Source organism: Pelodiscus sinensis, chromosome 19 (assembly GCF_052426305.1).
Source record: "Pelodiscus sinensis isolate ZL-2025 chromosome 19, ASM5242630v1, whole genome shotgun sequence".
NCBI lineage: Eukaryota > Metazoa > Chordata > Testudines > Trionychidae > Pelodiscus > Pelodiscus sinensis.
The window spans coordinates 13590258-13616513 of NC_143070.1; the positions used below are offsets into that span (position 1 = coordinate 13590258).

General features: G+C 51.2%; 1 protein-coding gene and 1 long non-coding RNA gene across 3 annotated transcripts; both read left to right on the top strand.

The window, feature by feature from the left end:
* The first annotated feature begins 1472 nt into the window (after positions 1-1472).
* LOC149522197 (uncharacterized) lies at positions 1473-6759 on the top strand. The gene is made up of 3 exons (XR_016347277.1): positions 1473-1790; positions 2897-3000; positions 5314-6759. It is a non-coding gene; the product is annotated as an uncharacterized LOC149522197 (long non-coding RNA).
* A 2909-nt stretch (positions 6760-9668) lies between these two features.
* On the top strand, positions 9669-24427 carry LOC149522198 (C-type lectin domain family 2 member D-like). Of its 2 annotated transcripts, none has more exons than XM_089770600.1 (5): positions 9669-10196; positions 15905-16012; positions 20456-20634; positions 21794-21875; positions 22082-22135. In XM_089770600.1, exons 1-5 carry the CDS (start codon positions 10166-10168, stop codon positions 22117-22119), a joined length of 438 nt encoding a protein of 145 aa, XP_089626726.1. In that variant the 5' UTR covers positions 9669-10165; the 3' UTR covers positions 22120-22135. The 2 variants fall into 2 exon arrangements, with proteins under 2 accessions (XP_089626726.1, XP_089626725.1); XM_089770599.1 differs by having other exon boundaries at positions 9703-10196; positions 21772-21875; positions 22082-24427.
* Positions 24428-26256: the final 1829 nt, after the last annotated feature.

The window sequence follows — 26256 nt, forward strand, 5'->3', positions numbered from 1 at the left end:
TATATATATATATATATATATATATATATATATATATATATATATATATATATATATACTTAAGCAAAGGACCACATCCAGGTACAATTTTTACCCCTTTCTGTGCCTCTCGACTCCAGCGTGTCAGGCCCTCAATTCCTGGGAAAGACAAATACGAGGTGGGCGTCCCCTCTGGAACTTCGGGAGATCAAACACCTAACCCGACCAGCAGATAGATGGTAAATTGACACTAAGGCTATGTCTAGACTGCAAGCCTCTTTCGAAAGAGAGCGTCTAGACTGCACGTTGAACTTTCGAAAAAGCGGCTTGCTTTTTCGAAAGAAAGCATCCAGTGAGTCTGGATGCTCTCTTTCGAAGAAGCCCTATTTACATTGAAGAACGCCTTCTTTCGAAAGAGGAACTTTCGAAAGAAGGCGTTCTTCCTCGTGAAATGAGGTTTACCGCCATCGAAAGAAAAGCCGCGTTCTTTCGATTTAATTTCGAAAGAACGCGGCTGCAGTCTAGACGCAGGTGAGGTTTTTTCGAAAAAAGGCTACTTTTTTCGAAAAAACCCCTGAGTCTGGACACAGCCTAAGAGAAAATGTGCTGTTGGACCCATCTTTATACCCCTGGGGGCCCGTATCCTCTTTCTTATCTAAGATGCCAAATTCTACTGGTCTGTTTTGTGGCGCCAGTTCTTACAAGCAAGTTTCAAGTTAATTTACACTTGTAAGAGAGATAACTAAATTGTGAGTACTGGACATTTTTTTACTGGCCGAGAGATTCCTCCCCCCGTGGACGGCTGTGTGTTCGTATCAATATGGGTTTGAGTCAAGGGCACTCTTCAGCAGCCTCTTGGTGAGCAATTGGCATATCTCTGTTTACAGCCATTCACGGTCACAGCAGCCTGGGCCTTCTGTTCTGTGTGCACTGTATGCTCCAGGCAAGCAAAAATGGATGTTACAAGAGGGGTTCCTGTCTGGCTACACGGGGCATCCCTCAGGGCGGAACAGCCCCTGCACTCACTGGCGGGAAGCAGAGTGATGGGACTCTGGGAACAGAACAGGCCATACCGCCACTGCCGGCACCAGATCCCTGGCCAGTAGTCCCCTGGGCACATCAGCTGGGACAATGGGGGGGGGGGGGGAGGTCGGAGCAAGAGGAGGGAAGGGGTGGAGCAAGGTTGGGGGGGCAGATGGCAGAGCAAGTAGAGGGAGAGGCAGGGTCTCAGGTTCAGGGGATTTGGCTTTTCCTTGGGCTGGGTGAGGGTCACGTGGTCTGTGCCCCCTCCCCTCATGTGCCTCCGTGCCAGTCACCCCTGTGTGTGAACCTTTCTGCTTTGAGGCCTGCATGGAGGAGGGCAGGGGGCAGAGTGCCCTGGGGCAGGCTGTCCCCTTACTGCCTGCCGGGGTATTTGTTGCCATTTGCTATGAAGCAGCAGGTACTGGCAGCTCTCAGAGAGCAGCCGTGTAACCCACAGGTCTGAGCTGTTCTCAGAGTCTCTGTGCTCCCGTGCCTGCTTGTTCTCCACTGAGAGATGGGAATGATCTCTCTCTCTTTCTTGGGCTCTCTTTCTCTCTTGTTCTCTCTCCCCTTCTCTTTCTCTTCCTCTTTTTCTCTTTTTCCTACTGGAAAGATCTAAACAGCTTCCTCCCTACTCCCCTACTTCTCCTGGGTGCCCGGAGAACTGGATCAGAATCCAGGGGAAATTCTATTATTTTTCGAAGGCCGAAGGGAACTGGACCGACAGCCAGAAGAACTGCTCCTCACACGCTGCCTTCTTGGCCACAATTGAGAGTCTGCAGCAGCTGGTGAGCTGCACGGACGCTTTGTGCCAAGCCCGGCAATCGCCGGCACCTCAGGCTGGGCTGGAGTCAGGCTGGGCCCAGCCCCTGAAGGGCAGAGGGGAGTCGGGTACCTCCCGGGCTGCGGGCCAGAGTCGGTGCGGTTCTGCCTGGGGCTCCAGCCTTCCCCACCCTCCAGCTGCTCAGCGCCGCAGTTTGAGACTCTCCCTGTGCGGGGCAGAGCTGGCTGCAGGCCCAGCAGTAAGGCCCGAAGAAGAAAGGGGCTTTAGGGACTGGAGCCTGAGGCCTCCTCAGCCTGGGGCCCTGGCTGCAGCCTGTAACACTCGTGTTCTGGGCCATCCCCATCCCAGACCGCTCCACTCTCCTGAGGTACATGCCTGGGAGCTGGGCTGGGGCCAAATCACATTGTTTCCTAGCACCGCAGTGAATACAGGGGTGGAGCATCCCCTGTTGCCGGTCCCAGCTCCCCTCACCCCGGTAATCTCCTGGGCTCTGCCCCTTGAGGAAAAGGGACTTGGAAAAGGGATAGAGTAGGGGTGGGAAGAGGTGGGGTCAGATGGAGCCTGGAGTGCTGGTGGGGAATTGTCCATGGTCCTGCATCTTCCTAGGGCAGGTGCTAGGTAGGGTCCTATCCTAGCCCCCTCCCCAACTTCCTGCCCTGACCCCGCTCCCCAAAGTGGAGGTTGCACAGAGACAGCGCTTGAATGTAATGTGTTACTTTTACCCTTGCTCCGCAGCTCCGCAAAGCCCCAGGGTTCCCTCATGGCTAGGGTGGGGACAATTCAGTCCTGTGCTCCCTGCCCTCCACTGCTCTGCCCTGATGGCAGGGGTCTGTCTGCCCCCTTCTCAGCTCCTTTTCCCCCCTGGCCCTGCTGCGCCCTGAGAAGGGGCTGCTGGGCAGACACAGAGCTTGCTGCTCAATTCCTGCTTCACCCAGTAGGTGCCACATCCCCAGGAGCAGGGAGAGAGAAGGGTTAACACTGATCTGATCCCTTCACCCAATCACAAAGGCTGATGTCTCTAGAAATTCCCCCCAGCCAGCACTCCCTGAGGTGTGGGACAGCCCAGAGCCAGGGTCCATCACAGCTGATGGCTTTCATTGTATTTCAAAGGCTTCCCTGGTGCCCTACCCAGGCAGACTGGACCATTGGATCGGCCTCCGGAAGGACGCAGGCGGGGTCTGGAGATGGGTCAATGGCACCGAGTTCGACCATCGGTGAGTCTGTTTCTCTGCGTTGGGTGGGAGTTGATGGAAATGCCCCACTGGCTGCTTTCACCTCCCCTCCTGCCTGGAGTGGGGTCTGGGACTGATGCAGGGAGTGGGGGATCCTGACGGGTTTTGAGCAGGGGCAGCAGGTTTGTATAATTTTTGGTGGTGCCCCATTAGCCACACCCCGACCTCCGTTAACCATGTCCCAACCCCCATTAGCCACACCCTCTTAGCTCCATTAACCTCACCCCTAACCCCCATTAACAGGCCTCTGACCCCCATTAACCAGGCCTCTGGAGGTTACACGCTCGGGGGAAGATGGACACGTGACCAGAAGTAAAAGGTGTCATGTCACCCGTCTCGAAGGGCTTTTCCCACCATTCTCCTACCAACAGGGATTAGTTTGGCCCCCACCAAACCCCCCTCATGCAACTATCCTGCAAGTGCATTAACCCAATGTGTGTGCCATTAACTCAGGAGTAGAGAGCTGGGGGAAGTGTTCCCTCTAAGGCTATGTCTACACTCGCGGCTTCTTGAGCAAGTAGAGCTGTTCTTGCGCAAGAACCCACAGAGCATCCACACAGCCCGCCTGCTCCTGCGCAAGGAAATTTACAGTATGGCGTGGTAAGAGAGGGCTTCTTGCGAAAGAGCTACGCTCTTTTCTAATAGGTGTAAGCAGCTCTCTTGCGCAAGAGGGCAGTGTGGATGCTCGGCAGGGATTTCTTGCACAAGAAGCCCCAATGGCTAAAATGGGATTTCTTACACAAGATAGCATCCACACGGCCATGGATGCTCTTATGGAAAAGCACAGCTCACACATGGCAGTGTGGACGTTTTCTTACACAAGACTTCTTGCACAAGAACCTTTGTGCAAGATGTTCTTGCGCAAGCAGCCACCAGTGTAGACATAGCCTAAGAGTTTCCTCGCATGAGCAAAATGAATTGTGTTGTGCAGCAGTGTTGGCGCCCAATTATTAATAAATATTTTAGAAACCTTTACCTTTTCTCTCTCCTCCCCTTACTCCATCATCTCCCCTGGTGCCTGCTGGCCCCCAACCCCTCACCCTCCTCTGCTGTCCTGACTCCTGCCTTTCTCACTGCCCTCAGCCCTCCTGAGACCTGCCCCCCCTCCACCAGCGCTTCTCTCCCCCCTGTGCCCAATCCTTCAGTAGCCCCACTCTGATCATGTGAGCCACCCCTCCTCATCCCCTCTCCTAACTCCTCCCTCTACGCACCTGCCCTTCCTCTCTCCTATAGTGCAGGTCCCTCCCCTGCAGGTATCTGCCCTTCTGCTTCACCCCCAGAATCCCCTGGTACCTGCACCTTCCCTTAGCCCTGCACCCTCCTGGTGCCTCCCCCTTCCCTCACTGTTTCTGCCCCCTTTGCCCTCTTTTTCCCTGATGCCCACCCGCTCACCACTCTCTACCTCCACTTCCCTCATGCCCCCCTGTGCCCTCACACATGACTTGCTCCATCCCCACCTTTCTCATGCCCACCCCTTCTTTCAAGCCTTCTCCCAGCACCTCCCCCTTCCCCTGTAGTTTCCAATGCCCTTCCCCTCTCCTCTCCCAGCATCACCCTGTCCCCCCCCCCCCCCACTGACATCTCCCCTCCTGCCCTTTTCCTCATTGTCTGCACTTGACTCCCTGGCATTTGTCTCTCGTCCATCTTGTCCCTTGGTGCCTTCCCCTTTCTTCCCCCTCCCCCTTTCCCTCCTCCTCCACACAAACCTCTTCCCCTCCTCCTCTCCACAAGCCCCTTTCTCTCCCACCCCTCTCCCCTAGTTTTCCCCCTTCGCCTACCTTCTACCTTCCACTTTGGGGGGCCGGAGTCTGTGCTCGGGCCTCAGAAGTCCCCTCACTCTGAACCTAGAGCTAGGCCACGTGGCGCAATGCCGTGCCGAGCAGTTTTAAAGTCCCAAGCTGTGACATCATGTCACACCCGGGTGTTTCCCTGCTCACCTGTAAACGCCGCTCATGGCAGCAGCAGGCAGCAGTGCGCACCGGCAAGGGGGAGCCGGAATGAAACCTGCTCATAGCAGGGCCGGTCCGGGGGGGGATGCATGGGGGCAGGGGCAGGCAGGTGGGGGTTGGGGCCCGCTCCAGGCGTGGTTGGGGGCGGGGGGAGAGAGACCCATCTCCAAACATTGGTGGAGCAGGGCCCCCGGCTCTGAATATTGCTGGAGCATGGGCACCACGAGCCCGTATAACTCACTGCCCATGGTTGTGAGTGCAGCAGCAAATCTCCCCCTCCTGCACTGTCTCCCCCAGTCTCTGTTGCTGCGCGCTGACTCTGGCTCCGACTGCCTCTGGCTTGCAGGTTTGAAATACAAGGAGGAGCCGACTGCGCCTACCTGGATAGAGACCTCAACGTCAGCAGCTCCAGCTGCAGCAGGCTTAGAAGATGGCTCTGCAGCAAACCCAATACCCCTCTATAGTGAGGGGTGCGTGTTGGGGGAGGGCACTTGTGAACTCAATGCAATTGGAGACCAAATATGACACAGCCTGGATCTGGTCCCGCTTCATGTCCCCTACGTGTGTTCAAGAAAAGGGGCATAAAGCGAGGAACAGCCACAAGAACAATACAGATTCGAGGTTTCACAATTTAAAGTAAACTTGGTTCGTGGTGAAGTCCCTCAATGCAGGGTCTCAGTAACGTTTCTGCCCAAAGACTCAGGCCAGATCAGCTCCCAAAATCCAATGGCTTTTTTCTCTTGTCATGGGTGAGAAGAGAGAGGTAGAGAGGGAGGGAAAGTTTGGGGTGCTTTTGTCCCTCACTTCTGTAGTCCAATGCTCCTTTGAGATGCAATCCCCTGAAGATCACCCCTCTCAGCAAAGCTAATTCAAACAGTAAAGAAGCAACATGATGTCTGTGGTGACATGGACTATGCTGTTTCTTCTCCCCTCTGGCTCCTGAAAGGTGGATTTTCCTTGTCTCCCATCTTCTCCCTCTCGCGCTCTGAGGATCCTGTTTACAACTTGTATGTAAACCGAGGGGAACTCACTTTGACTTGTATGTAAACTGAGTGGAACGAGGTGTACTGGTAGTTCGGAATAGGAAGCCTATTCCGAACTACCTACTCCATGCCGTGTGTAGCCGCGGGCACAGACTCCGAACTAGCGGGGATTTAAAAATGGCACCGCCCGACAAAATGCAAAAGAAGCCCGGGAAATTCAAATCCCGGGCTTCATTTCCAACATCGGTTGCCTACATTAACCACCCTAGTTCGAACTAGGGTGGTAGTGTAGACATACCCATAGAGACTATTTCAAATGTTATACTCTCTCAGGCTTACAGACACTGCTTTGAATTTATGATTGCTAAGGGGGGGGGGGGTAATCCGAACTAGCTAGTCCGTGCCGCGTGTAGCCGCGTGGCACGGGGTCCGAACTAGCCGGCATTTAAAAATGGCGCCGGCCGGCTTTATGCAAATGAAGCCCGGGAAATTCAAATCCCGGGCTTCATTTGCAACTTCGTATGACTACATTACCCGCCCTAGTTCGAACTAGGGGGGTAGTGTAGACATACCCGGGCTGATGAGAGATTTGCGGGGCCCAGGACAGCACAATTTCATGGGGTCCTCCCCTTTGGAGAAAAAAATAGAAAAAAGGCATCTAATGTGCAAATTGAAGGCTATTTTCATATTAAACGCGAATTGGGTAAATTTGATAGAAACTTAATTTAGTTGGATAAGTTTATTTTAATTATATTGTAATTCATTTGTAAACAAAATTCTGCATTAATAATTAAAAAATTTCATTTGTATTTACGTCTATTATAGCTGTCTAGCTCTTTTGGCAGCACATTCTTCAATTATGTCTTTAAAGTCCATTTCTTTACACAGGTAATTTTCCAAAAAGTTTAAAAATCCTTCTTCACAAACAAATGTCACAGCAACCACGTGTCATTCATGTTAAAATTCGACACTCTCCAGGAAGGAATGAACAAACACTTAAACTATCTTACCCATTACCAAGATAGCTTCCCCAATTATCACCTCTAATACCATTAGCTCACAGACATCCCACTCTCCCCACCTCTAATAATATCAGTTCACAGACACTTACCTTCCTTCCTTCCCCCCCCCCCCCCCGATCCTCCTGTTCTGAAATGTGATTTGTCCTTTTCATATGTGTTCATTTTTTTAAATTGTATCCTTTGGTATATATGGGTGTGACTATTTTCTTCCACTATTTGATCTGAGGAAGTGGGTCTGGCCCACGAAAGCTCATCATCTAATAAACCGTCTTGTTAGTCTTTAAAGTGCTACATTGTCCTGCATTTTGCTTTGGCTCTTCTTAGGCTCCCCAGGACTCCTCTCCCCATATAATGTTCTTAGTCCTCAGATATTCCAGTACAAACAAACCAAATTAACAGGCAAAGTTTCTGCAACCCCTCAGGTAGCAGCTTATATACCCTAACCACAGAAAACGTATAGCTCCACCCAAAATGAACAAGACTTTACCTCTGCAATTTCCTTTCCTCCTAAGCAGCCATAAACTACCCTCAATATCCCTTTTTTGTCTCAACAACATAGAATATGTAAGCGTTTTTACCATAACCCGAGAGCTGAGCAATTCCTCTATCCTGACTGGCTAGTAGGAGTACACTCCGCTGACTCAATGAGAATGAGGATCCTAAATAAACCAATGAGAAAGCCTCTTTTCTTTCCTTCGCTCTGTTCACCTCGACTGTCAACACAAACAGCTGAAGTGGCCGGTGCTCGATCTTTCAGAAGGCATGAACGGAACAAGGCTCTTGCCTGGTGATCTATCGCTTTTCCTCTAGTCCCAGCATCTGGCATTCCGAGTTTGGGGACCTCTAGAACCTGGGATTGGATCCTTGATAATCTTGTCTGATAAATTCACCCGCTTTGTTTAAAAACCATTCCTCCCCACGCGCACCAAATCATCTGTTGAATTCCTTCATAAGTCGATTGATTTGTTTATTCATTCCTGTTCCTCTTTCAGTTTAGAGACAAGGCGGGGAAATTTAACATTCGTCGAGAGAAAACAAATCAAATACTGGTCCAGTCTGAGCACAGAACTGTGGGTGTGTGCAAAGCTTTACTGTTGTTGTCCCCCGCCCCCCTTGATCCCCCTTCTCCTTGCTCCCAAGCAAGCGATGGGTCATTCATTAGGAGCAAGGCTAGAGAAAGAAACACTCTCTGGCTCCAATCAAGATGCCTGGCTGGTGTGGAATAACAGGAGGCCTCAGGTGTCTCTTGGGATTTCGGGGTTTCAGACACACACTTTTTGAGGAGAGCCAGAGAGGCCGAGACAGGAAGGCCAGGAAGTTGATTCAGTTGCGCCAGGGTCCACGCTATAGTAGCAGCCTACAGCAGCTCTGGCTTCCAGTGGGTGGCATGAAGGGGTGAGAGCGGCTCCGCTCAAAGTGCCTAGTAGTGGAGAACCAACCGGCTTCTAAAGAAGAAGGGTGGGGTGGTGCTGGCGACCGGAGAAAACTGCAGGCAGCCAAAAGAAAAAGAGAAAAAAGACGCCGCCTAGAAGGCAGTGGGTGGCTTTCGCCAAGTTCATCCGGTGGAGCGTGGACTTCTCCAAGAACCGCAAGGAGCGAGCCCTGACTGGAGTCGACGTCCAGAGGAACAAAAGCCGCATCAAAGCGCTCAAGGACACTTCAAAGCGGGGCCTGTTGAAGCGTGGGACCCGGGGCAGCCGCCCCACTCGCCCTGCTCTATATCCGCTGCTGTTTCTAAGTCAACGGGAAGCAAAAGTTCCTTGTACCCTTCACAAGCAGCTAACAGATCTCAGGAAGGTTTTGATCATTTTGGAGAAAAGAAGTGGCAGGCAAATAGGGTTGAATCTGACCAAGTGGGTCTTTGCCCATGAAAGCTTATGCTCCAATCCATCTATTAGTCTATAAGGTGCCACAGGACTCCTCTTCGCTTTTAAAGGATACTGATGGGTCTTACCCAGACAGAATGTTCTTGAGAATGGGGCGCTACTGCCAGATCCAATAGCTTCCCAGATTGTCCGGTCAACAAGTGGACAGGTGTTTGGGCACTCAGAGAATGAGTCTCTTTCAGCAGAGGAGTCTGTCAGAGCTGGGTAAGCCTGCACATGTTTTATTCCAACACTCTCAGGTGTCCCCTCTCTTACACTGGATAGTAGCTGCTGCCGCCCTTCTCAATGGCCTGGTTTTTATTGGAATCAGAAACAGGTTGAGAGGAGCTAAGAGTTACCCTCTCACTTGTGTTTTAATCTAGGGACTACGGATGCAAGAAAACACAGTTGGTTCCTAATTAATTTATCAGCTCTCTTCGGCTATGTCTACACTTGCAGTATCTAGCACGAGAAATATGCAAATGAGGCTGTGTGGAATATTGCAGAGATTCATTTGCATACCTAATGAGCCACCAATTTTGCAGAAGAAGGAGCTGTCTACACTGCCCTTTCTTGCGCAATGCCGCTATGCTGATTATTTTTAACAGCATTGCACAAGCAGGCCCGGTACAGAGTAATACAAGCAACAGAAATAATTTTTGCTAAGGCGCAAAACTATTATTCAAAGGGGTTGCGTTGCAAGGAGGGGAGTGCAACTCAGGGAACCAGGGCAGCAAAGAAAACACAGGTAGGAAATGTTTTGAGACTTCACATCCTGTGCTCTGCCCCTTTTCTCTATTTTTAACCCCGCTGCAAAATGTAGGCAGCGGAAATTGACACGTCCTGTGGGCAAGACGAAGGGCGAAGCTTCCCCAGAGCTACTGAGCCTGCTCCGTGCCCCTCACTTCTCCCTAAGTGGCAGAGTTTTGCAGGGAGCGGTTCTGTTCAAATCTCTGTCGGCTTCTCTCCCCCAAGGGCTTCAGAGATCGGACCTGCCCACGCGTGCCCAGCACCCACGGGGAGACAAGCGGGATGGGGAGCCTGGGTTCAGCGCGATGGGGCTGCCCAGCCCCGGGGTATTTCAGCACACGGGGGGTGGGCAAGCCCTGCCAACGGGGGAGGGAGTAAGGGGAGGAGCAGTTGCCGCCCCCCAGGGCCCGGCCATGGCAGGGGGGGCCCGGAGCTCCCGGCCGCCGCGCGGCACCAAAAGCAGCTGAAGCGTCTTTGAATTTCGCGCGCAGCGATGGCGCCTCCCCGCGCAGCTGCAGGGGCTTTTGATCCATCGACCGCGCCGCGCCGCGCGGAGGGCAGCTGCCCGCGGCTTTGTGATGGGGCGCGGGGGCCTCTGTGGACTGAGCGGTGAGTGCAGCTCGGCGGGGGAGATTTGCTGGGAGGGACAAGCGGGGGATCACGCGGCCCCCAGGATGATCGGGATTTGCTTCTACCTGGGGCTGGGACCAAACTGCCGGGAGCTGAGCCCCGCTTGGGGGCAGCCCTCACGAGTGGGAGGATGAGAGGGAGCCGGGACCCACACGCAGCGGGGCTGCAGTTGTATTTTGGGGGGCGGGTCTCGGGGCGCCCGGCCCCAGCTGCTCCCCGTTTGGCGGGGTAGCGAGGGGTAGCGAGGGCGGTGTCGGGGCGCGTTGTGTGTCAGTGTGTCCGCTACAACAGGGCCAGAGCCGCTCCCTGCAGTACTCTGCCACTTCCAGAAAGGTGAGAGCCAGATGAGCAGAGAAGGGGGAGAGTTTGGGGTGAAGCCAAACTGTAAAAGACAGACTGCAAGGAGCAGAGAAACGTCAGTGGTACCCACGTCAAAGAATGGATCAGATTGGCAGATTGACAACCTTGAAACGGAGCAAGGACTCCAGAAGGACGATTGACAACAGGATGAACCTTGGAGAGATGTTCTGGGAACACTCACATCAAAAGATAACATTCCGGTCACAAGCGGACAGAGCGAGATCCATGGATTTTAACAGAAGAAGGATTATAAATAGCAGGGTGCTTTGCTATGGAACTTTGGGTTCCTCTGCCACACTGTCTAGAGAGGAGTATTGGATCCATCCACTGACAAGACCCTGCTCCCCCCCCTCCCCCCCCTCCCCCCCCCCGCTCGATCTAGCTGGCCACTAGATGGACACAGACACTGGACTGGTAACTATATCATCTGGCAAAACTGTGTATGCATGATTGTGTATGCATGATGTTTTGTGTGTGTGTGTGTGTGAAAACCATATGCAACTGTTGTATTCTCAATAAATGTGGCTACTGCCTTTTCCCCCATAAAAGATCTCGTGTGCTTCGTTTAAGCAGATAACAGTATTAGGGACAGGCAGTAGCTCCTCCGCCCCAATGCTCGCTGGCCCGCACATAGGTGAGGCGAAGGTCCTTCACCTTGGCCCTGACCTGTTCCAGGGTCCGGGCCGGGTGTCCCTGTGCGGCCAGCGCCTGGGCCATCTGGGCAAAGATCTCCGCATTCCTCCTTCTGGACTTGGGGTCCCGGAGGGCCGCCTCCTTTCCCCAGAGGTCCAGGAGGGCAGTCACCTCAGCAATGCTCCAGCATGGAGCCCGCCACTTGGTGCCCCTGTGGGCCTGCTGGGAGCTCTGGGGTGGCTCCTCAGTGGACTCTGAGCTGAATCTGGGCAGCTGCCATTGCTCCCCCTGGCTGCTACCCGGCCGCACGTGGCAAATAGCTGTGCTGCGTTCCTGTGCCTTTAAAGGGGGGGGCAACTAGGGGGAACCAGCGAGTGGTGATTGCCCATACTGAGTGTCAGAGAGGCCACCTGTGTTTTTGACCGGAGGCCAATTCTCGCGCAAGTACATGTTTGCCGAACATCCACACTGCCCCCTTGCGCAAGAGAGCTTACACCTCATAGAAAACAGCGTAGCTCTTGCGCAAAGAGCTGTCTCTTATCACGCCGTACTGTAAATTTACTTGCACAAGAGCGGGTGGTCAGTGTAGACGGATTCTTACGCAAGAACGGCCGTACTTGCGCAATAACCCGCCAGTGTAGACCTAGCCTAAGGCTAGGTCTACGCTAGTGGATTCTTGCACCAGAAATATGCAAATGAGGCTAAGCATGGAATATCTTTCTTGCGCAAGAAAGGGCAGTGTAGACAGCTCCTTTTGGCGCAAGAGCCTCTTCTGCAAAAATGGCGGCCCATGTAGGTTTGCAAATGAGGCTCGGCGATATTCTATGCTTAACCTCATTTGCATATTTCTGGTACAAGAACCTGCCAGTGCAGACATAGCCTAGCTGTCGTGAAGCCCTGCCCTTCACCCTGCCCACATGCTTCGAATTTCGCAGGCAGCGATAGTGCCTCCCCGTGCAGCTGTAGAGGGCTGGGGTGGATCCATTGCCCCGGCCAGGTTGCTGCCTTCGGCCCAGCAGCTTTACCCTTGGGGGGGGGGGGTGGAGGGAGCGGTGAGCGCAGCCAGGACCAGCCCACAACATTTTGGCACCTGAGGCGGGGAGCTCAAATGACGCCCCCATGTCCGCTCGCTTGGGCCAAAACTTTGAAAGGTCTCAATTCTGCCTCCTTCCTGTTCTACTCCTCTCATGGGACTGCTCTGCTACCTACATATGCACCAGCAGCAGACACAATTTTCAACTATCCAGATACATGTTGGGAAAATAACACAGTGGGGCACAAACAATCCAATAAGTTCTTGGACTGCATTGGAGACAACTTTTTATTTCAGAAGGTTGAAAAAGCTACCCGGGGGGTTCTAGATTTGATCCTAACAAATAGGGAGGAACTGGTTGAGAATTTGAAAGTGGGAGGCAACTTGGGTGAAAGTGATCATGAAATCATAGAGTTCACAATTCTAAGGAAGGGTAGAAAGGAGAACAGCAAAATAAAGACAATGGATTTCAGGAAGGAGGATTTTGGTAAGCTCAGAAAGCCGATAGGGACAGTCCCATGAGAATCAAGACTGAGGGGAAAAACAGCTGAGTAGAGTTGGCAGTTTTTAAAAGGGACATTATTAAGGGCCCAAAAGCAAGCTATGTGTCGGAAAGATAGAAAATATGGCAAAAGACCGCCTTGGCTTAACCATGAGATCTTGCATGATCTAAAAATAAAAACGGAGTCCTATAAAAAGTGGAAAGTAGGACAAATTACAAAGGATGAATATAGGCAAACAACACAGGAATGCAGGGGCAAGATTAGAAAGGCAAAGGCACAAAATGAGTTCAAACTAGCTACAGGACTAAAGGGAAAGAAGAAGACTGTTTATTACATTACATTAGAAGCAAGAGGAAGACCAAGGAGAGGGTAGGCCCACTGGTCAGTGAGGAGGGAGAAACAGTAACAGGAAACTTGGAAATGGCAGAGATGCTTAATGACTTCTTTGTTTCAGTCTTCACCGAGAAGTCTGAAGGAATGCCTAACATAGTGAATGCTAGTGGGAAAGGGGTAGGTTTAGAAGATAAAATAAAAAAAGAACAAATTGAAAATCACCTGGAAAAGTTAGATGCCTGCAAGTCACCAGGGCCTGATGAAATTCATCCTAGAATACTCAAGGAGCTGATAGAGGAGATATCTGAGCCTCTAGCTATCTATCATCTTTGGAAAAGTTGAGAAGTCATTCTTCCACTCTACTCTGTGCTGGCTAGCAGCTTGCTTTGTCGACAGAACTCTTTGTCAACAGAAGCTTTGTCTACAGATACTGTCGACAAAACTTCTGTTGACAAAAGCCTGTAGTCTAGACCTAGCCTTTGATAGCTGATCTCTTAGTCTAGGCATGTATACACAGACCTCCTGCTACTTTTCAGGACACAATAATCAAATCATCTAATTAAAAAAGGTGATTTTATTAACAAAACAAAAATATATACTTAATAAAGCATATATGGTTTCTAGTTGTTACAGAGTAACTGAGAAAAACTAATTAAAACAGAGAAACATAGTATCTCTGGGTGCCACTTAGATATATAGCGAATGGGGGGAAGTACATGGATTTCACACAGAGAAGTTTAACCAAACAACAACAAAAAATAACGTGATCATGACTAAATATACATTTCTCTGTCTACTCATGTTCTGTACTGATCCGCACTTCCAGATCCAGTTCATTTCTATGCCCAATGTTCCTTGTAGGCAAGTGGTAGTTCTACCTGGTTTAATTCATCTTGCTTCCCTCAGCTCCTAGCTTAAAATCCCACAGAGGAAGAGCAGGCAGGTATATCTATTCAATGCAAATGTGCATTCCTGGAAGTTGGTGGTTGCAAATGGAACTGCCTAGTGCCTGGAAAGGGAACAGATGAAAAGGTACAAACCTTAGAAGAGATGATAGCTGTGTTACACAAGCCAAGTGGCAGTACAAAAAGATATAGTATGGCAAAACATGGAGAAAAAACTAGGCTGTGGAAAACCTCCTTTAACGTGGGTATTAAACCAACCATTGACATTCAAAAAGTTTTGAGGGCAGGAACACTCTCCGACGCACACCTGGAATGGCCCCGGCTTTATTTGTGACTCAAGTCAGCCCCAGTGTTTATCAGGCAGGAATCCTGAATGGGAATAATGGATTCCTGGTGGAAACGGTTTCATTCCTCACAGTGGAAGTGTAAACTACCCGACCCACAAGGAAGAGGATCACTGTCTTCTCCGTCCTGCCGGCCACCCTTGGCGAGAAGAAAGAACAGCTTGGGGCCATGGGAAAATACACATCGGATGAGTTTGTCAGTGCCTACCCGGATGTTGATGCAGGAAAAGGCCAAAGAATTCCTGGACTTATTATGGCCACTCTTACGTGAGTCACTGTGTCATGATAAGCCTGCAGTATTGATCCCAGATTTTCCTGGTGTGTCTGTGGGGATTGTGGGAGTATGTTCTCTCTTTTCTGCCCCCTCCTGGATCCTGAACTCAAGCTGGGAGATCCCACTGTTGCCCCAGCACTCTTGCTGGTCATAAGTATCTGGAGTTTGTTGCTACCCAAGGTCTGTGCTAGATCTGGAAAGTCCCTGAACCCGTGGAGGTGCAAGATAGTCCTGGTTTCTTCGGCACTGTGGGGACCAACCAATACTGATGCCTCCATTACTTAGAGAGGAACTGCAGCTATGTCTAATCACTCCCACCAGCATGATCAAATCTGGTGTCCCTCTTGGACCATTGTTATTTCCCCCACAAAAACCCTGACTCACCCTCAAGTACCGTGTTCTGATGTCTGGATCTAAAGTCTGCACCAATTCTGTGGGGATTTCGTTGTCTTCTTACTGATGTGCCCTGAGCTCTGCTCTGCCTGTCTCCAACAGTCTGGCCCGGTAGCTACCATTGCCACATGGGAACCCCCATTAATTTAAACTTCACAGAATGGTGAGATATCTTTCCCCCAGTATAGTCTCCTGACCCTGCCTTATGTGATCAGTTAGGCTACGTCTACACTGCTGGCTTTTGCTGTTAGAGAGCATGCAAATGAAGCACTGATGAGCATTTTGCCACGCTTCATTTGCATAATCTATTTGAGCTGTTTTTGCGCAAAAACAAGCAGTGTAGACATTTCCTTTTTGTGCAAAAAACCTTTTTGCTCAAGTTCCTTCTCCTTCTCCAGGATGTCCACACTGCTTGTTTTTCTGCAAAAATGGCTTGAATAGATTATGCAAATGAAGTGTGACAAAATGCTAATCAGCACTTCATTTGCATTCTCCCTGCTGGCAAAAGTCGGCAGTGTAGACAAACCTCAGGATACATCTACATTGGCAGGATTTTACACAAATAGTTTTAACGCAAGAGTTTTTGTGTTAAAGTATTTGTGCAAGAGAGCGTCTACACTGGCATGTGCTTTTGTGCAAGAGTATACCCTGGAAAAGCCTTGTTATCTGCCCAGGCTGGGCCTAGTGCCTGGGCCATTCCACAGGTGGGTATTGCACCTCACAGCACAGCCAGGGGCACTGGGTTCCAAAGCAGACAGCCGCCCCCTGTCACACCCACACCCACCCCAGGGTCATGAGGCACCAGAGCAGGCTATGAGGCAGGCTATGAAGGGACAGAAGAATTATAGAAATCAGAATGTGTGGGTCAGATCAGAGCACAATGGTAACTGTTCTGGTTTTATCTTCCAGACAATGGGGCTCAACCTGCATTATGGAAACATCCAGGTGTCCTTGGAGCTGCAGCTGTAATCGGGGCTGCGGTGGTCATCATAATTGCTTTAGCAGCAGCTCTGGGAGGTAAGTTCCCACCCACTGAAGAGTCAGTCTCTGGGACTTTCCACCTTTGTGATGCCTATTGCCTAGAGCTGGCAGGGACCTTGAAAAGGTCATTTAGTCCAGGCCCCTGCCTTCACAGAAGGATTAAGTACTATCCTTTAACTGATTTTTGCTTTAGGTCTCTAAATGGCCCCCTGGAGGCTTGAACTCACAACCCTGGGTTTAGCAGGTTAATGCTCAAACCACTGAGCTATGCCTTCCCCTCCATCTGCTCCTGGGCTCTTGTAGACAAGAGAGTTTTATAATGTCTGATGTACTTAATGGGTAGCGTGAGAATAAATGTTAAGCAGCTTTAACTCTGCCAGCCACCCTTCTCTGGTTAGCAGGGAGGAACAGTCTTCTAGGCCCGTGCTAAAGATGCATCAGGCGGACACTGCATGTGTCTGTATCTGACATTAACATAGAAACAGATTAGAAGGATCCTTGTGATTCAGCGTGATCACGCTGCTGCTCTTAGGAGTAATTAGAATACAGACTCTACTATAAAAAAAACGTGATGAAGGATTAAAAGTTTGTACTAACAGAAGTTTTGCAGTGGAACTTTAAGCAACAGCCAAGATGGGATGTGGGCATATGTGTGCCTGTGTGTGTGAATATGCATATACCAGAATAATGTTACGATGGCAATAAATGTGGTGTTTTGCCTTCTCGCCCTGAAAAGATATCCCGTGAAATTCTTTCAAGGATACGAATCGAGACAGGTTGAGGATCCTCTTCCTGGCCCGTGGTACAGGTTTGCGGTTTTTGTATTGCATACTGTGTGCTGCAAATATTGTTAGCGAGGTTAAGAACTATTAGTAAGTCTTAACAACTAATTGGTTAAACTAGGATGAGAAGTTGATAAACATTAGACATTTAAAATGTTAAAGGACCAGGAGGCGTGGGGGTTGGCTGCGGAGTCCACCCTCCTGTAAATTGGTAGTGGGACAAAGCCTGTGTCCGTGGACGGGGCCGTTCAGCACAGAAAGCAGGATCAGGCCCAGACAAGCAGGCAGGAAAGCAAGCGAGATTGGAAAACAGGTTCAGAGTCCTGAGAGCACAGTGGTAAGAGTAAAGGAAAGCAGTAAATCCAGGCATTGGAAATTCAAATCCCTGGAATAAAATGTGGAGTGGTAACATCTGAACGAAAGAACTTTTCCTTTTGGAGATGAGCAAGTATATTAAGGAGAAAGAGCGAGATGTTAACTCTGCAGAGCCTGGAGGGAATGGAAACAGCAGAATGTTGTAAAAATGCTAAAAAAAAGAAAAGCGTGATAGGAAAAGAATTCTTGGTTTCTTTGCAGCCTTTTCCAAAGGAACCTCTGTAAATAATCCGGGCAAAGAGACAATCTGATTTAATATTTGACTATGGACACGTTAGTTAAATTTGCTAAAAGAGCAGAAGGGGTTTCTATTGAGACTTGACCGCCCAAATGTGTAAAATGTGCACGATCTATGCACAGCTGTGTAAAAATAATTAAAGTAGTGTAAAGGAGATTAAATAAAGGAGAATGCATGCGTGTATGCATCTGTGTGAGATTTTTAAGACCTCCTTAAACACTTCTGTTTTGTAGGTTTGTAAAACTCTGTTTTGTAGGCTTCAGATGATTTGGTTTGGTTTGGTTTTGAATAAAGCCAATTCATTCAAAGTTGCAAAAGTGACAAGATGCTTTTTGCCAGACAGAGGTAACTAGTGTTGCTTTGTCTTTTGGTATTCGACATGTAACCCCTTAAGGTATCTCAATGCTTTATCAGGTTCAAAGTCTTCTGATAAACCAAGTTATGACTGATACAAGGGGTAGCCAAAACCAAGAAAATGGAGAGAGAGTCTGGATTTCTTGTTCAGTTACTACCTGAAAATAAAGGTAAAGGTTTGCAAAGTAAAGAAACTCTACAAATTTTGCCACCTCACAGTTTACCTCTCTCTTCAGATAATTTATGAATCTGTTGACTAGGATTGGTTCCAGGACAGACCCTTGGGGGACCTCACTAGTTACCTCTCTCCATTCTGAAAACTGACCGTTTATATCTACTCTTTGTTTCCTGTCTCTTAACTTTTACCAGTCCACGAGAGGATCTTCCACATGACAATTTAGTTTGCTTAAGGTGAGGGACCTTGTCAAAGGCTTTCTGGAGATCTAAATGCATTATATCCCCTGGATCCCTGTAGTGAGTCAGTGTGGGGATCCTGTTGACCCTGAAAAGGAAACTGTCTCTAAGACCCCCCACTGGTCTTGGCCAGAGCAACCCAGCCCCACCCACAGGAAGCAAAAGGGTAGGGCTGGGAGTATAAAAGGATGAGCTCAGTTGGAACAGTTGAGTGAGCCAGCCAGATGCTCTGGCCGAGCTCCCTAGAAGAAAGGCCCGGCTGCCTCAACCGAGAAGGGAGGACAGGCAGCAGCTGTCAGGTCCCCTGCCGGGCCCAGGAGACTGGGTTGGGCCTCTTGGGCTGCTGCTGACTGGTAAGGGGCACACCAGTTCCTGACATGCCCCAAAGACTGGCCTGGGTGGTCCCAACCGCTGGCAGACCCAGGAGATTGGCCTGCGCTGCCGGGACCACTGATCAACCCTGACCCAGAACCCATAGACACACGGCCAGCCCCACTGTCCCCGGTGGATACTGAGAACCAGAGGCTGAGGAAGTGGGAAGTGGCCCAGGGACAGCCAGCATTGGGTCGGCTGAGGAAGTGGAGGTCAACTGGTAGGCGTGTTGCGGTTAGGATCCCCGCTGAACCAGTGGCATCCCGCACTGCCACTGTTAGGGCCCTGGGCTGGGACGCAGTGAAGCGGGCGGGCCTACATCCCCCCTGCCACTCTTCCCTTTGGGGGGCAGATTTCCCCTGAGGGGATAATCCCCCTGTGCTTGTTGGCTTTCTTCCAAACAAAGAGACCCGACCTTGCCCCCCCCCCCCAGCCTGCAGACAGGCCTGCCTGTTGGATCTATTTGTTTGTTGCTCCACCCTGATTAAGGGTGCGGCTTTTCAAAGCCTGACTTCATGCCTGAACCCCTGAACTGCTTTTGGGGTTTGCTTTGGCCTAGGATCTGGACATTTGGACTGCAGCTCAGCTGGGCTATAGGCCAGAGACCCCCCATTACCCACTGGTAGGCCAGCCCAGGAGCCGGGTTCCCTAGGCCCCCGAAATGGTCTGGCCATCATCTAGGGTACATCTAGACTACAGGCTTTTGTCGACAGAGGCTTTGTTGACAGAGACTGTCAACAAAGCTTCTGTCGACAAAGAGCATCTAGACTACAGCCAGTTCTAGTGTAGACGCAAAGGACAGTGTAGATGCAATAACACCGTCTATCGACAGAATCCACTTTTGTAGGCACACCCCTAGTGAGGCAGCTTGGCCTCCCTCCAGCCAAAGACGAGTCCAGTCCCCCTTGTCCAGACGCTTGTTGCCCCCCTCAAAGAATTCTAGTTGATTTAAGGTGTAAATGCTCTTAAGAAGCAAATGCAGCAGCAGCAAATCCAGCAGCAGCAGCAAGCCCAGCCGGTCACGTCCGCTTGTTGGGGTCTGATTCCCCCTAGTGGCCGCTCCGTGAAACTGGCTGAATTACTGCACCACTCTTAATCTTCTGTTGCATTTGGAGTGAATGCAACCCTATGCCATGGGCATGAGGGACAAGAGGCCAGCCAGTAGCTGGTGGGACAAAGTCCCTAGGCATCGGGGAGAGGTAGCAGGGGGAGGCTACCTGAGAACAGCAAAAAGGATCAGCCCCCAACATACCACACTCCCCAGCAGTGGCAGGGGAAGTGGAGCAACACAGCCCCAGCTCTCTCTGCTCTCCTGGGGCATCCCTCAGAGCGGAACAGCCCCTGCACTCACGGACGGGATGCAGAGTGATGCGACTCTGGCAACAGAACAGGCCATACCGCCACTGCCGGCACCAGAACCTTGGCAGGTAGTCCCCTGGGCACATCGGCTGAGGGGAAGAGGGAGAGGGCGGAGCAAGGGCAGGGAAGGAGTGGGGCAAGGTTGGGGAAGAGGGGGCAGAGGGCGGAGCAAGTGGAGGGAGAGGCAGGGTCTGAGGTGCAGGGGATTTGGGTCTTCCTTGGGCTGGGTGAGGGTCACGTGGTCTGTGCCCCCTCTGCTCATGTGCCTCCGCCCCAGTCACCCCTCTGTGTGAACCTTTCTGCTTTGAGGCCTACATGGAGGGGGGCAGAGTGCCCTGGGGCAGGCTGTCCCCTCACTGCCTATCCTGATGTGTGTGTGTGGCCATTTGCTATGAAGCAGCAGGTGCTGAAAGCTCTCAGAGAGCAGCCGTGTAACCCACGGGTCTGATCTGTTCTCAGAGTCCCTGTGCTCCTGTGCCTGCTTGTTCTCCACTGTGAGATGGGAATGATCTCTCTCTCTTTCTTGGGAACTCTCTCTTTCTCTTTCTCTTTCTCTTTTTCTTTCTCTTTCTCTCATTTTCCAAGTGGAAAGATCTAAACAGACTCCTCCCTGCCCCCCTACTTCTGGGTGCCCGGAGAACTGGATCAGAATCCAGGGGAAATTCTACTATTTTTCGAAGGCTGAAGAGAACTGGACCAACAGCCAGAAGAACTGCTCTTCATATGCTGCCTCCCTGGCCGCGATTGAGAGTCTGCAGCAGCTGGTGAGCCACACGGATGCTTTGTGCCAACCTGGCGATCGCCGGCACCGCAGGCTGGGCTGGAGTCAGGTTGGGCCCAGCGCCTCTAGGGCAGGGGGGAGCCGGGTGCCTCCCGGGCTGGGCTGCGGGCCAGAGTCAGTGCGGTTCTGCCAGCCAAACCCTGGGTGGTCCTGGGGCTCCAGCCTTCCCCACCCTCCAGCTGCTCAGCGCCCCAGTTTGAGACTCTCCCTGTGCAGGACTGAGCCGGCTGCAGGCCCAGCAGTAAGGCCTGATGAAGAAAGGGGCTTTAGGGACTGGAGCCCGGGGCCTCCTCAGCCTGGGGCCCTGGTTGCAGCCTGTAACGCCCGTGTTCTGGGCCATCCCCATCCCAGACCGCTCCACTCCCCTGAGGTACATGCCTGGGAGCTGGGCTGTGGGGAGCGCAGTGGACTGGAGCCTGGTCATGCTGTTTTCTAGCACCGCAGTGAATACAGGGGTGGAGCATCCCCTGTTGCCAGTCCCAGTCCTCCCCTCACGCCTGGTAATCTCCTGGGCCCTGTCGCTTGAGGAAAAGGGACTTGGAAGAGGGGATGGAGCAGGTGTGGGAAGAGGTGGGGTCAGATGGAGCCTGGGGTGGCAGGAGAGAGCGGGGGTTGTCCTTGGTCCTGCATCTTCCTAGGGCAGGCGCTAGGTAGGGTCCTATCCTAGCCCCCTCCCCAACTTCCTGCCCTGACCCCCCTCCACAAAGTGGAGGTTGCACGGAGACAGCGCTTGAATGAAATGTGTTACTTTTACCTTTGCTCCCCAGCTCTGCAAAGCCCCTGAGTTTCCCCATGGTTGGGGTGGGGACAATTCACCCTGCCCTGTGCTCGCTGCCCTCCACTGCTGGTGGCAGGGGTCTGTCTGCCCCCTCCTGCAGCTCCCTCTCCCCCCTGCCCTGCTGCGCCCTGAGAAGGGGCCACTGGGCCGACAGTGACCTTGTTGCTCAATCCCTGCTTCACCCAGTAGGTCCCACAGCCCCAGGACCTGGTCGGCTGAAGGGTTAATACTGATCTGATCCCTTCACCCAGTAACAGTGAAAGAGGCCTCTGGAAATCCCCTGCTGCCAGAGGGGGGGAGCAGCAGAGTTGAGCTAACAGCTGGTTTTGTTGGGTTTCTAAGCGCTCCCTGCTGCCCTACCCAGGCAGACTGGACCACTGGATCGGCCTCCGGAAGGACGCAGGCGGGGTCTGGAGATGGGTCAATGGCACCGAGTTCGACCATCGGTGAGTCTGTTTCTCTGCATTGGGTGGGAGTTGATGGAAATGCCCCACTGGCTGCTTTCACCTCCCCTCCAGCCTGGGGCTGTGCAGGGAGGGGGCGGATCCTGAGGGGCAGTGAGTGCGGTAGCTCCCCTCCCTCTCCTGGGGTGTCTCCCAAGGTCTGTGCCTGGCACACACTGACTCTCGCTCCGACTGCCTCTGGCTTGCAGGTTTGAAATACAATCTGCAGCCGACTGTGCCTACCTGAATGACGACCTCAATGTTAGCAGCTCCAGCTGCAGCACGCCGAGGAAATGGCTCTGCAGCAAACCTGATGCCCCTACCCAGGGAGAGGAGCGTGTCGTGGGAGGGAAATCATGAGCCCAAAGGAATCTGTTCCTGTCTCCTCCATGACCTCCCAGTGGCGGATGAAGGCCCAGCTGGGGAAAAGCAAACCCCAGTCCCACTCCTGGAGCCAAAACCCACCCACCCCCAGTCCGATCCTTCCTGGCCACCTGGAGGGCTGGGGCTGCCGTGCTGTGGCCCGGGCTCCAGCCCTCCCTGGCGGCTAAGAAGCCGGACCGCCATGCTGAGACCCCAGCCCTCCCTGATGGCTAGGGAAGCCAGGCTGCTATGCTGTGTCTCTAGCCTTCCCCAGCATCCAAGAAGCTAAGCTGCCATGTCACAACCACAGCCCTCCTGCCGGCCAGGCATGTAGGCAATTTTGGGAAGGAAGGATTCAAAAAACATAAAGATCATGTGTTACAAGAGGAAGTGAACCGGGTAGTTAACCCAGTGTTACCAGAAATCAAGGGAATGTCATAGGAAGAGCAATTTACAGTTTATAATATGCATGCTATAATCCAACTGGTTAATGAGACACAAATCATTAATCCGCCAGTTGCTTTAAACCCAGGGTGTCCAACATGCTAGCCAATAGCCACATGTGGCTATTTGGCCAGTAGAGTGTGGCTAGTTAGCTTGGCCAGTGTGGCTATTTGGCCGTTTGAGTGTGGCCTCAGTATTGGATGGACACCCCCGCTTTAAACAACGATCAATATTTAGAAGGGGAAATGATCTGCTCGGAATATGGAGAGTGTGTTGTCGATATAATAACGAAAGCATTTTAGTCTCACCTAATCTTGTGTTTCCCAATTGGTGCTCTGTGGTACCCTCGGGTTCCACGAAGTGAAAGTAAGGGTCCTGTGAGAACTCATTACTCTCCCGCCCCCTCTTAAAGAGACAGAGCCTTTTTGTGGCGGTGAGTGGAGGGTCTTTTTTCTTTTTCCCCTCAACAAATTTTACTCTAGCAACCCTAGGGGGTCCCTGAAATTCTTTCAAGCTGAAAAGGGTTCCGTGGCCAAATACAATTGGGAAACACTGACCTAATCAAAGATGAACCATTGTGGAGTTGGTATTGTCCAGATGTTTTCAAAAGTCAGAAAAGAAGTGATCCACATGTGTTTCGCCTTGTATGTCTCATTCACTGTCTCATTACCAGTGTATGACCCAGACAACAAGATGTACAGGCAGTTGGCAGCTGTCTGTTCCATTAATGACCCCAAAGCTGAGATCATCAGAGAATGTGTCACTGGTGAGGCTGACCAAACGGAAAAGTAAGATGGAGAGGGTGACCTACTCTGGAAATGGCCAATTTTGTGTGGTAACCAATCAAAAGAGGTTCCAATATGATCCCTTGGAGTGTCCTGCTACAGATCCAAATTGCTGTTTTACTCCAAAATATCCTGCCCTGATGGGGAATCAAGCAGTTTTTCCTATTCCCACGTTTGAAAATATTGCCATTATCCAATTTGATTCAGACTACTAGGGTATGTCTAGACTACAGGCTTTTGTCTACAGAAGTTTTGACAAAGCGTCTGTTGACAAAGAGCATCTAGACAGCATCCAGTTCTGTCGACAAAGCAAGCCGCTTTGTTGACATGACAGTATAGACGCAAAGGACAGTGTAGATACAAGAACGCCTTCTGTCAACAGAATTCTGTTGACAAAAGGTGTTATTTCTCATAGAACGAGGTTTACCGCGGTCAACAAAACTGCTGAGTTCTGATTTGTTTCAGCTAGACCAGACTAACACGGCTACATTTCTATTACTATTCTCTAAACATTGTCTTTAAACTTTGTCTTTTCACTAGTCTCTTAAGCATATGTCTACACTACAAAGTTAATTCGAACTAACAGATGTTAGTTCGAATTAACTTTAATGGGCGCTACACTAGTACTCCACTAGTTCGAATTTAAATCGAACTAGCGGAGCGCTTAGTTCAAACTAGGAAAACCTCATTTTACGAGGATTAAGCCTAGTTCAAACTAGCTAGTTCGAATTAAGGGGTGTGTAACCCCTTAATTCGAACGAGTGGGAGGCTAGCCCTCCCCAGGATTCCCTGGTTGCCACTCTGGCCAACACCAGGGAAACTCGTCTGCCCCCCTCCCGGCCCCAGACCCTTAAAGGGGCACGGGCTGGCTACGGTGCCCGTGCCAGGTGCAAGCCTGCCAGCATCCAGCCAGCAGACCCTGCACCTGGCACGGATCGAGCCACCCACCCGATGCCCCCCAGCCCTCCCCCTCTTCCCGGGACCAGGCTGGCAGCTCCCGGGAGCTTGCCTGGGACCGCAAGATGCAGGCACCTGCCTGGGCTAGTGCAGACATCGTGGACCTCGTCCACGATCTCCTGACTAGGCACAGGAAAGTGGCCGTCTAGGGCAGGATAGCTGCCAGCCTGGCCACCCAGGAGCAGGTGTGCATGAAAATCAAGGGGGTCCACTGAGACCCCCGACCCTGAGCCCTGAGCTTACAATGGCCGTACTGAGTCAGACCAAAGGTCCATCTAGCCCAGTAGCCTGTCTGCTGACAGCGGCCAACCCTAGGGACCCTGGAGGGGATGGACCAAAGACAGTGACCAAGCCATTTGTCTCGTGCCATCCCTCTCCAGCCTTCCACAAACCTTGGGCAGGGACACCACTCCTACCCCCTGGCTAATACCACTCCATGGACCCAACCTCCATAACTTGATCTCACGTCCCTTTAAACTCTGTTCTAGTTGTAGCCTTCACAGCCTCCTGCAGCAAGGAGTTCCACAGGTTGACTCTTTGCTTTGTGAAGAACAACTTTCTCTTACTAGTTTGAAGCCTGATACTCATTCCTTTCATTTGGTGTCCTCTAGTCCTTCTTTATGGGAACTAATGAAGAACTTTTCTGGATGCACCCTCTCCACCCAACTCCTGCTTTTAGAGACCTCTATCCTGTCCCCCCTCCGTCTCCTCTTTTCTAAGCTGAGAAGTCCCAGTCTCTTTAGCCTCTCTTCATATGGGACCTGTTCCCAACCCCTGATCATTTTAGTTGCCCTCCCCTCTCCCAGCCTCTCTCTTCCCCTCTCCCACCTCCTTTTCCCAGTCTCCCCCAGTTTTGTTCAATAAAGACAGATTCCATTTTGGAAGACACGTTATCTTTATTTTGTATATCAAGGAGAGAGGCTAGGGAAGGGTAAGTGGAAGGAGGTGAGGGAGGAATGGGGCATGAGCCCCCGATGGGGAGGACTGGGCTGGCTCTGCGGGCTTCTGGGGGTGGAAGCTCTCCTGCAGCCCACCAATTCTCCCCTCTCCCCAGATGGCAGCCTGTGGCAAGTGCAGCCGGGCTGATGGCTGAGTGGTGTGATGTGCCCAGTGTGGGTAGTCCAGGCAATCCAAGCCAGGACTGCTTTGCAAGCGGGGCACCCCTGAGAACTGTCTGTCCGGGGTGGGGGTCGGGACCCTTTAAGCACAGCCCTCGGCTAGCCTGAGACAGCATCTCCATGCTCTAAGTCCTCCTCTGATGCCCTGCCGGCACTGCTTCCGGCCATCCCTAAGCCCGGTTCAGGGTCCACTTAATGTGGACATGCTAGTTCGAATTAGCAAAACGCTAATTTGAACTAGTTTTTTAGTCTGGATCCATTAGTTCGAATTAGCTTAGTTCGAGTTAACTAATTCGAACTAAGTTAATTTGAATTAACGTTGTAGTGTAGACATACCCATAGGCTATATATAAACTACATTTCTCTTTTGAAAGAGGAATGTAAATGAGGCCGATTGAAAATTCATATGAAGCGCAGATTTACAAATCTCACGCTTCATTTGCATAATTGTGTGAGCACCCTTTTTCGAAAAAAAATTTCGAAAAAGAAACTGCAGTCCAGATAGAGTCCTTTTGAAAAAAAAAAACTAAGCTAGCTTCAATAGCATAAGCTTCTGCGCCTCACACTCAAGAACTGAAAAACTCAGACCAGTCCTATTTTGACATACCGGAGGCAACTCTTGGCTGTCGTTTCATATCACCAGATTATCGAGAACAAATGTGAGTATATTAAACCACCGCTTATAGCCATAATCCCGTATGTATTTTAGGCTGCTTA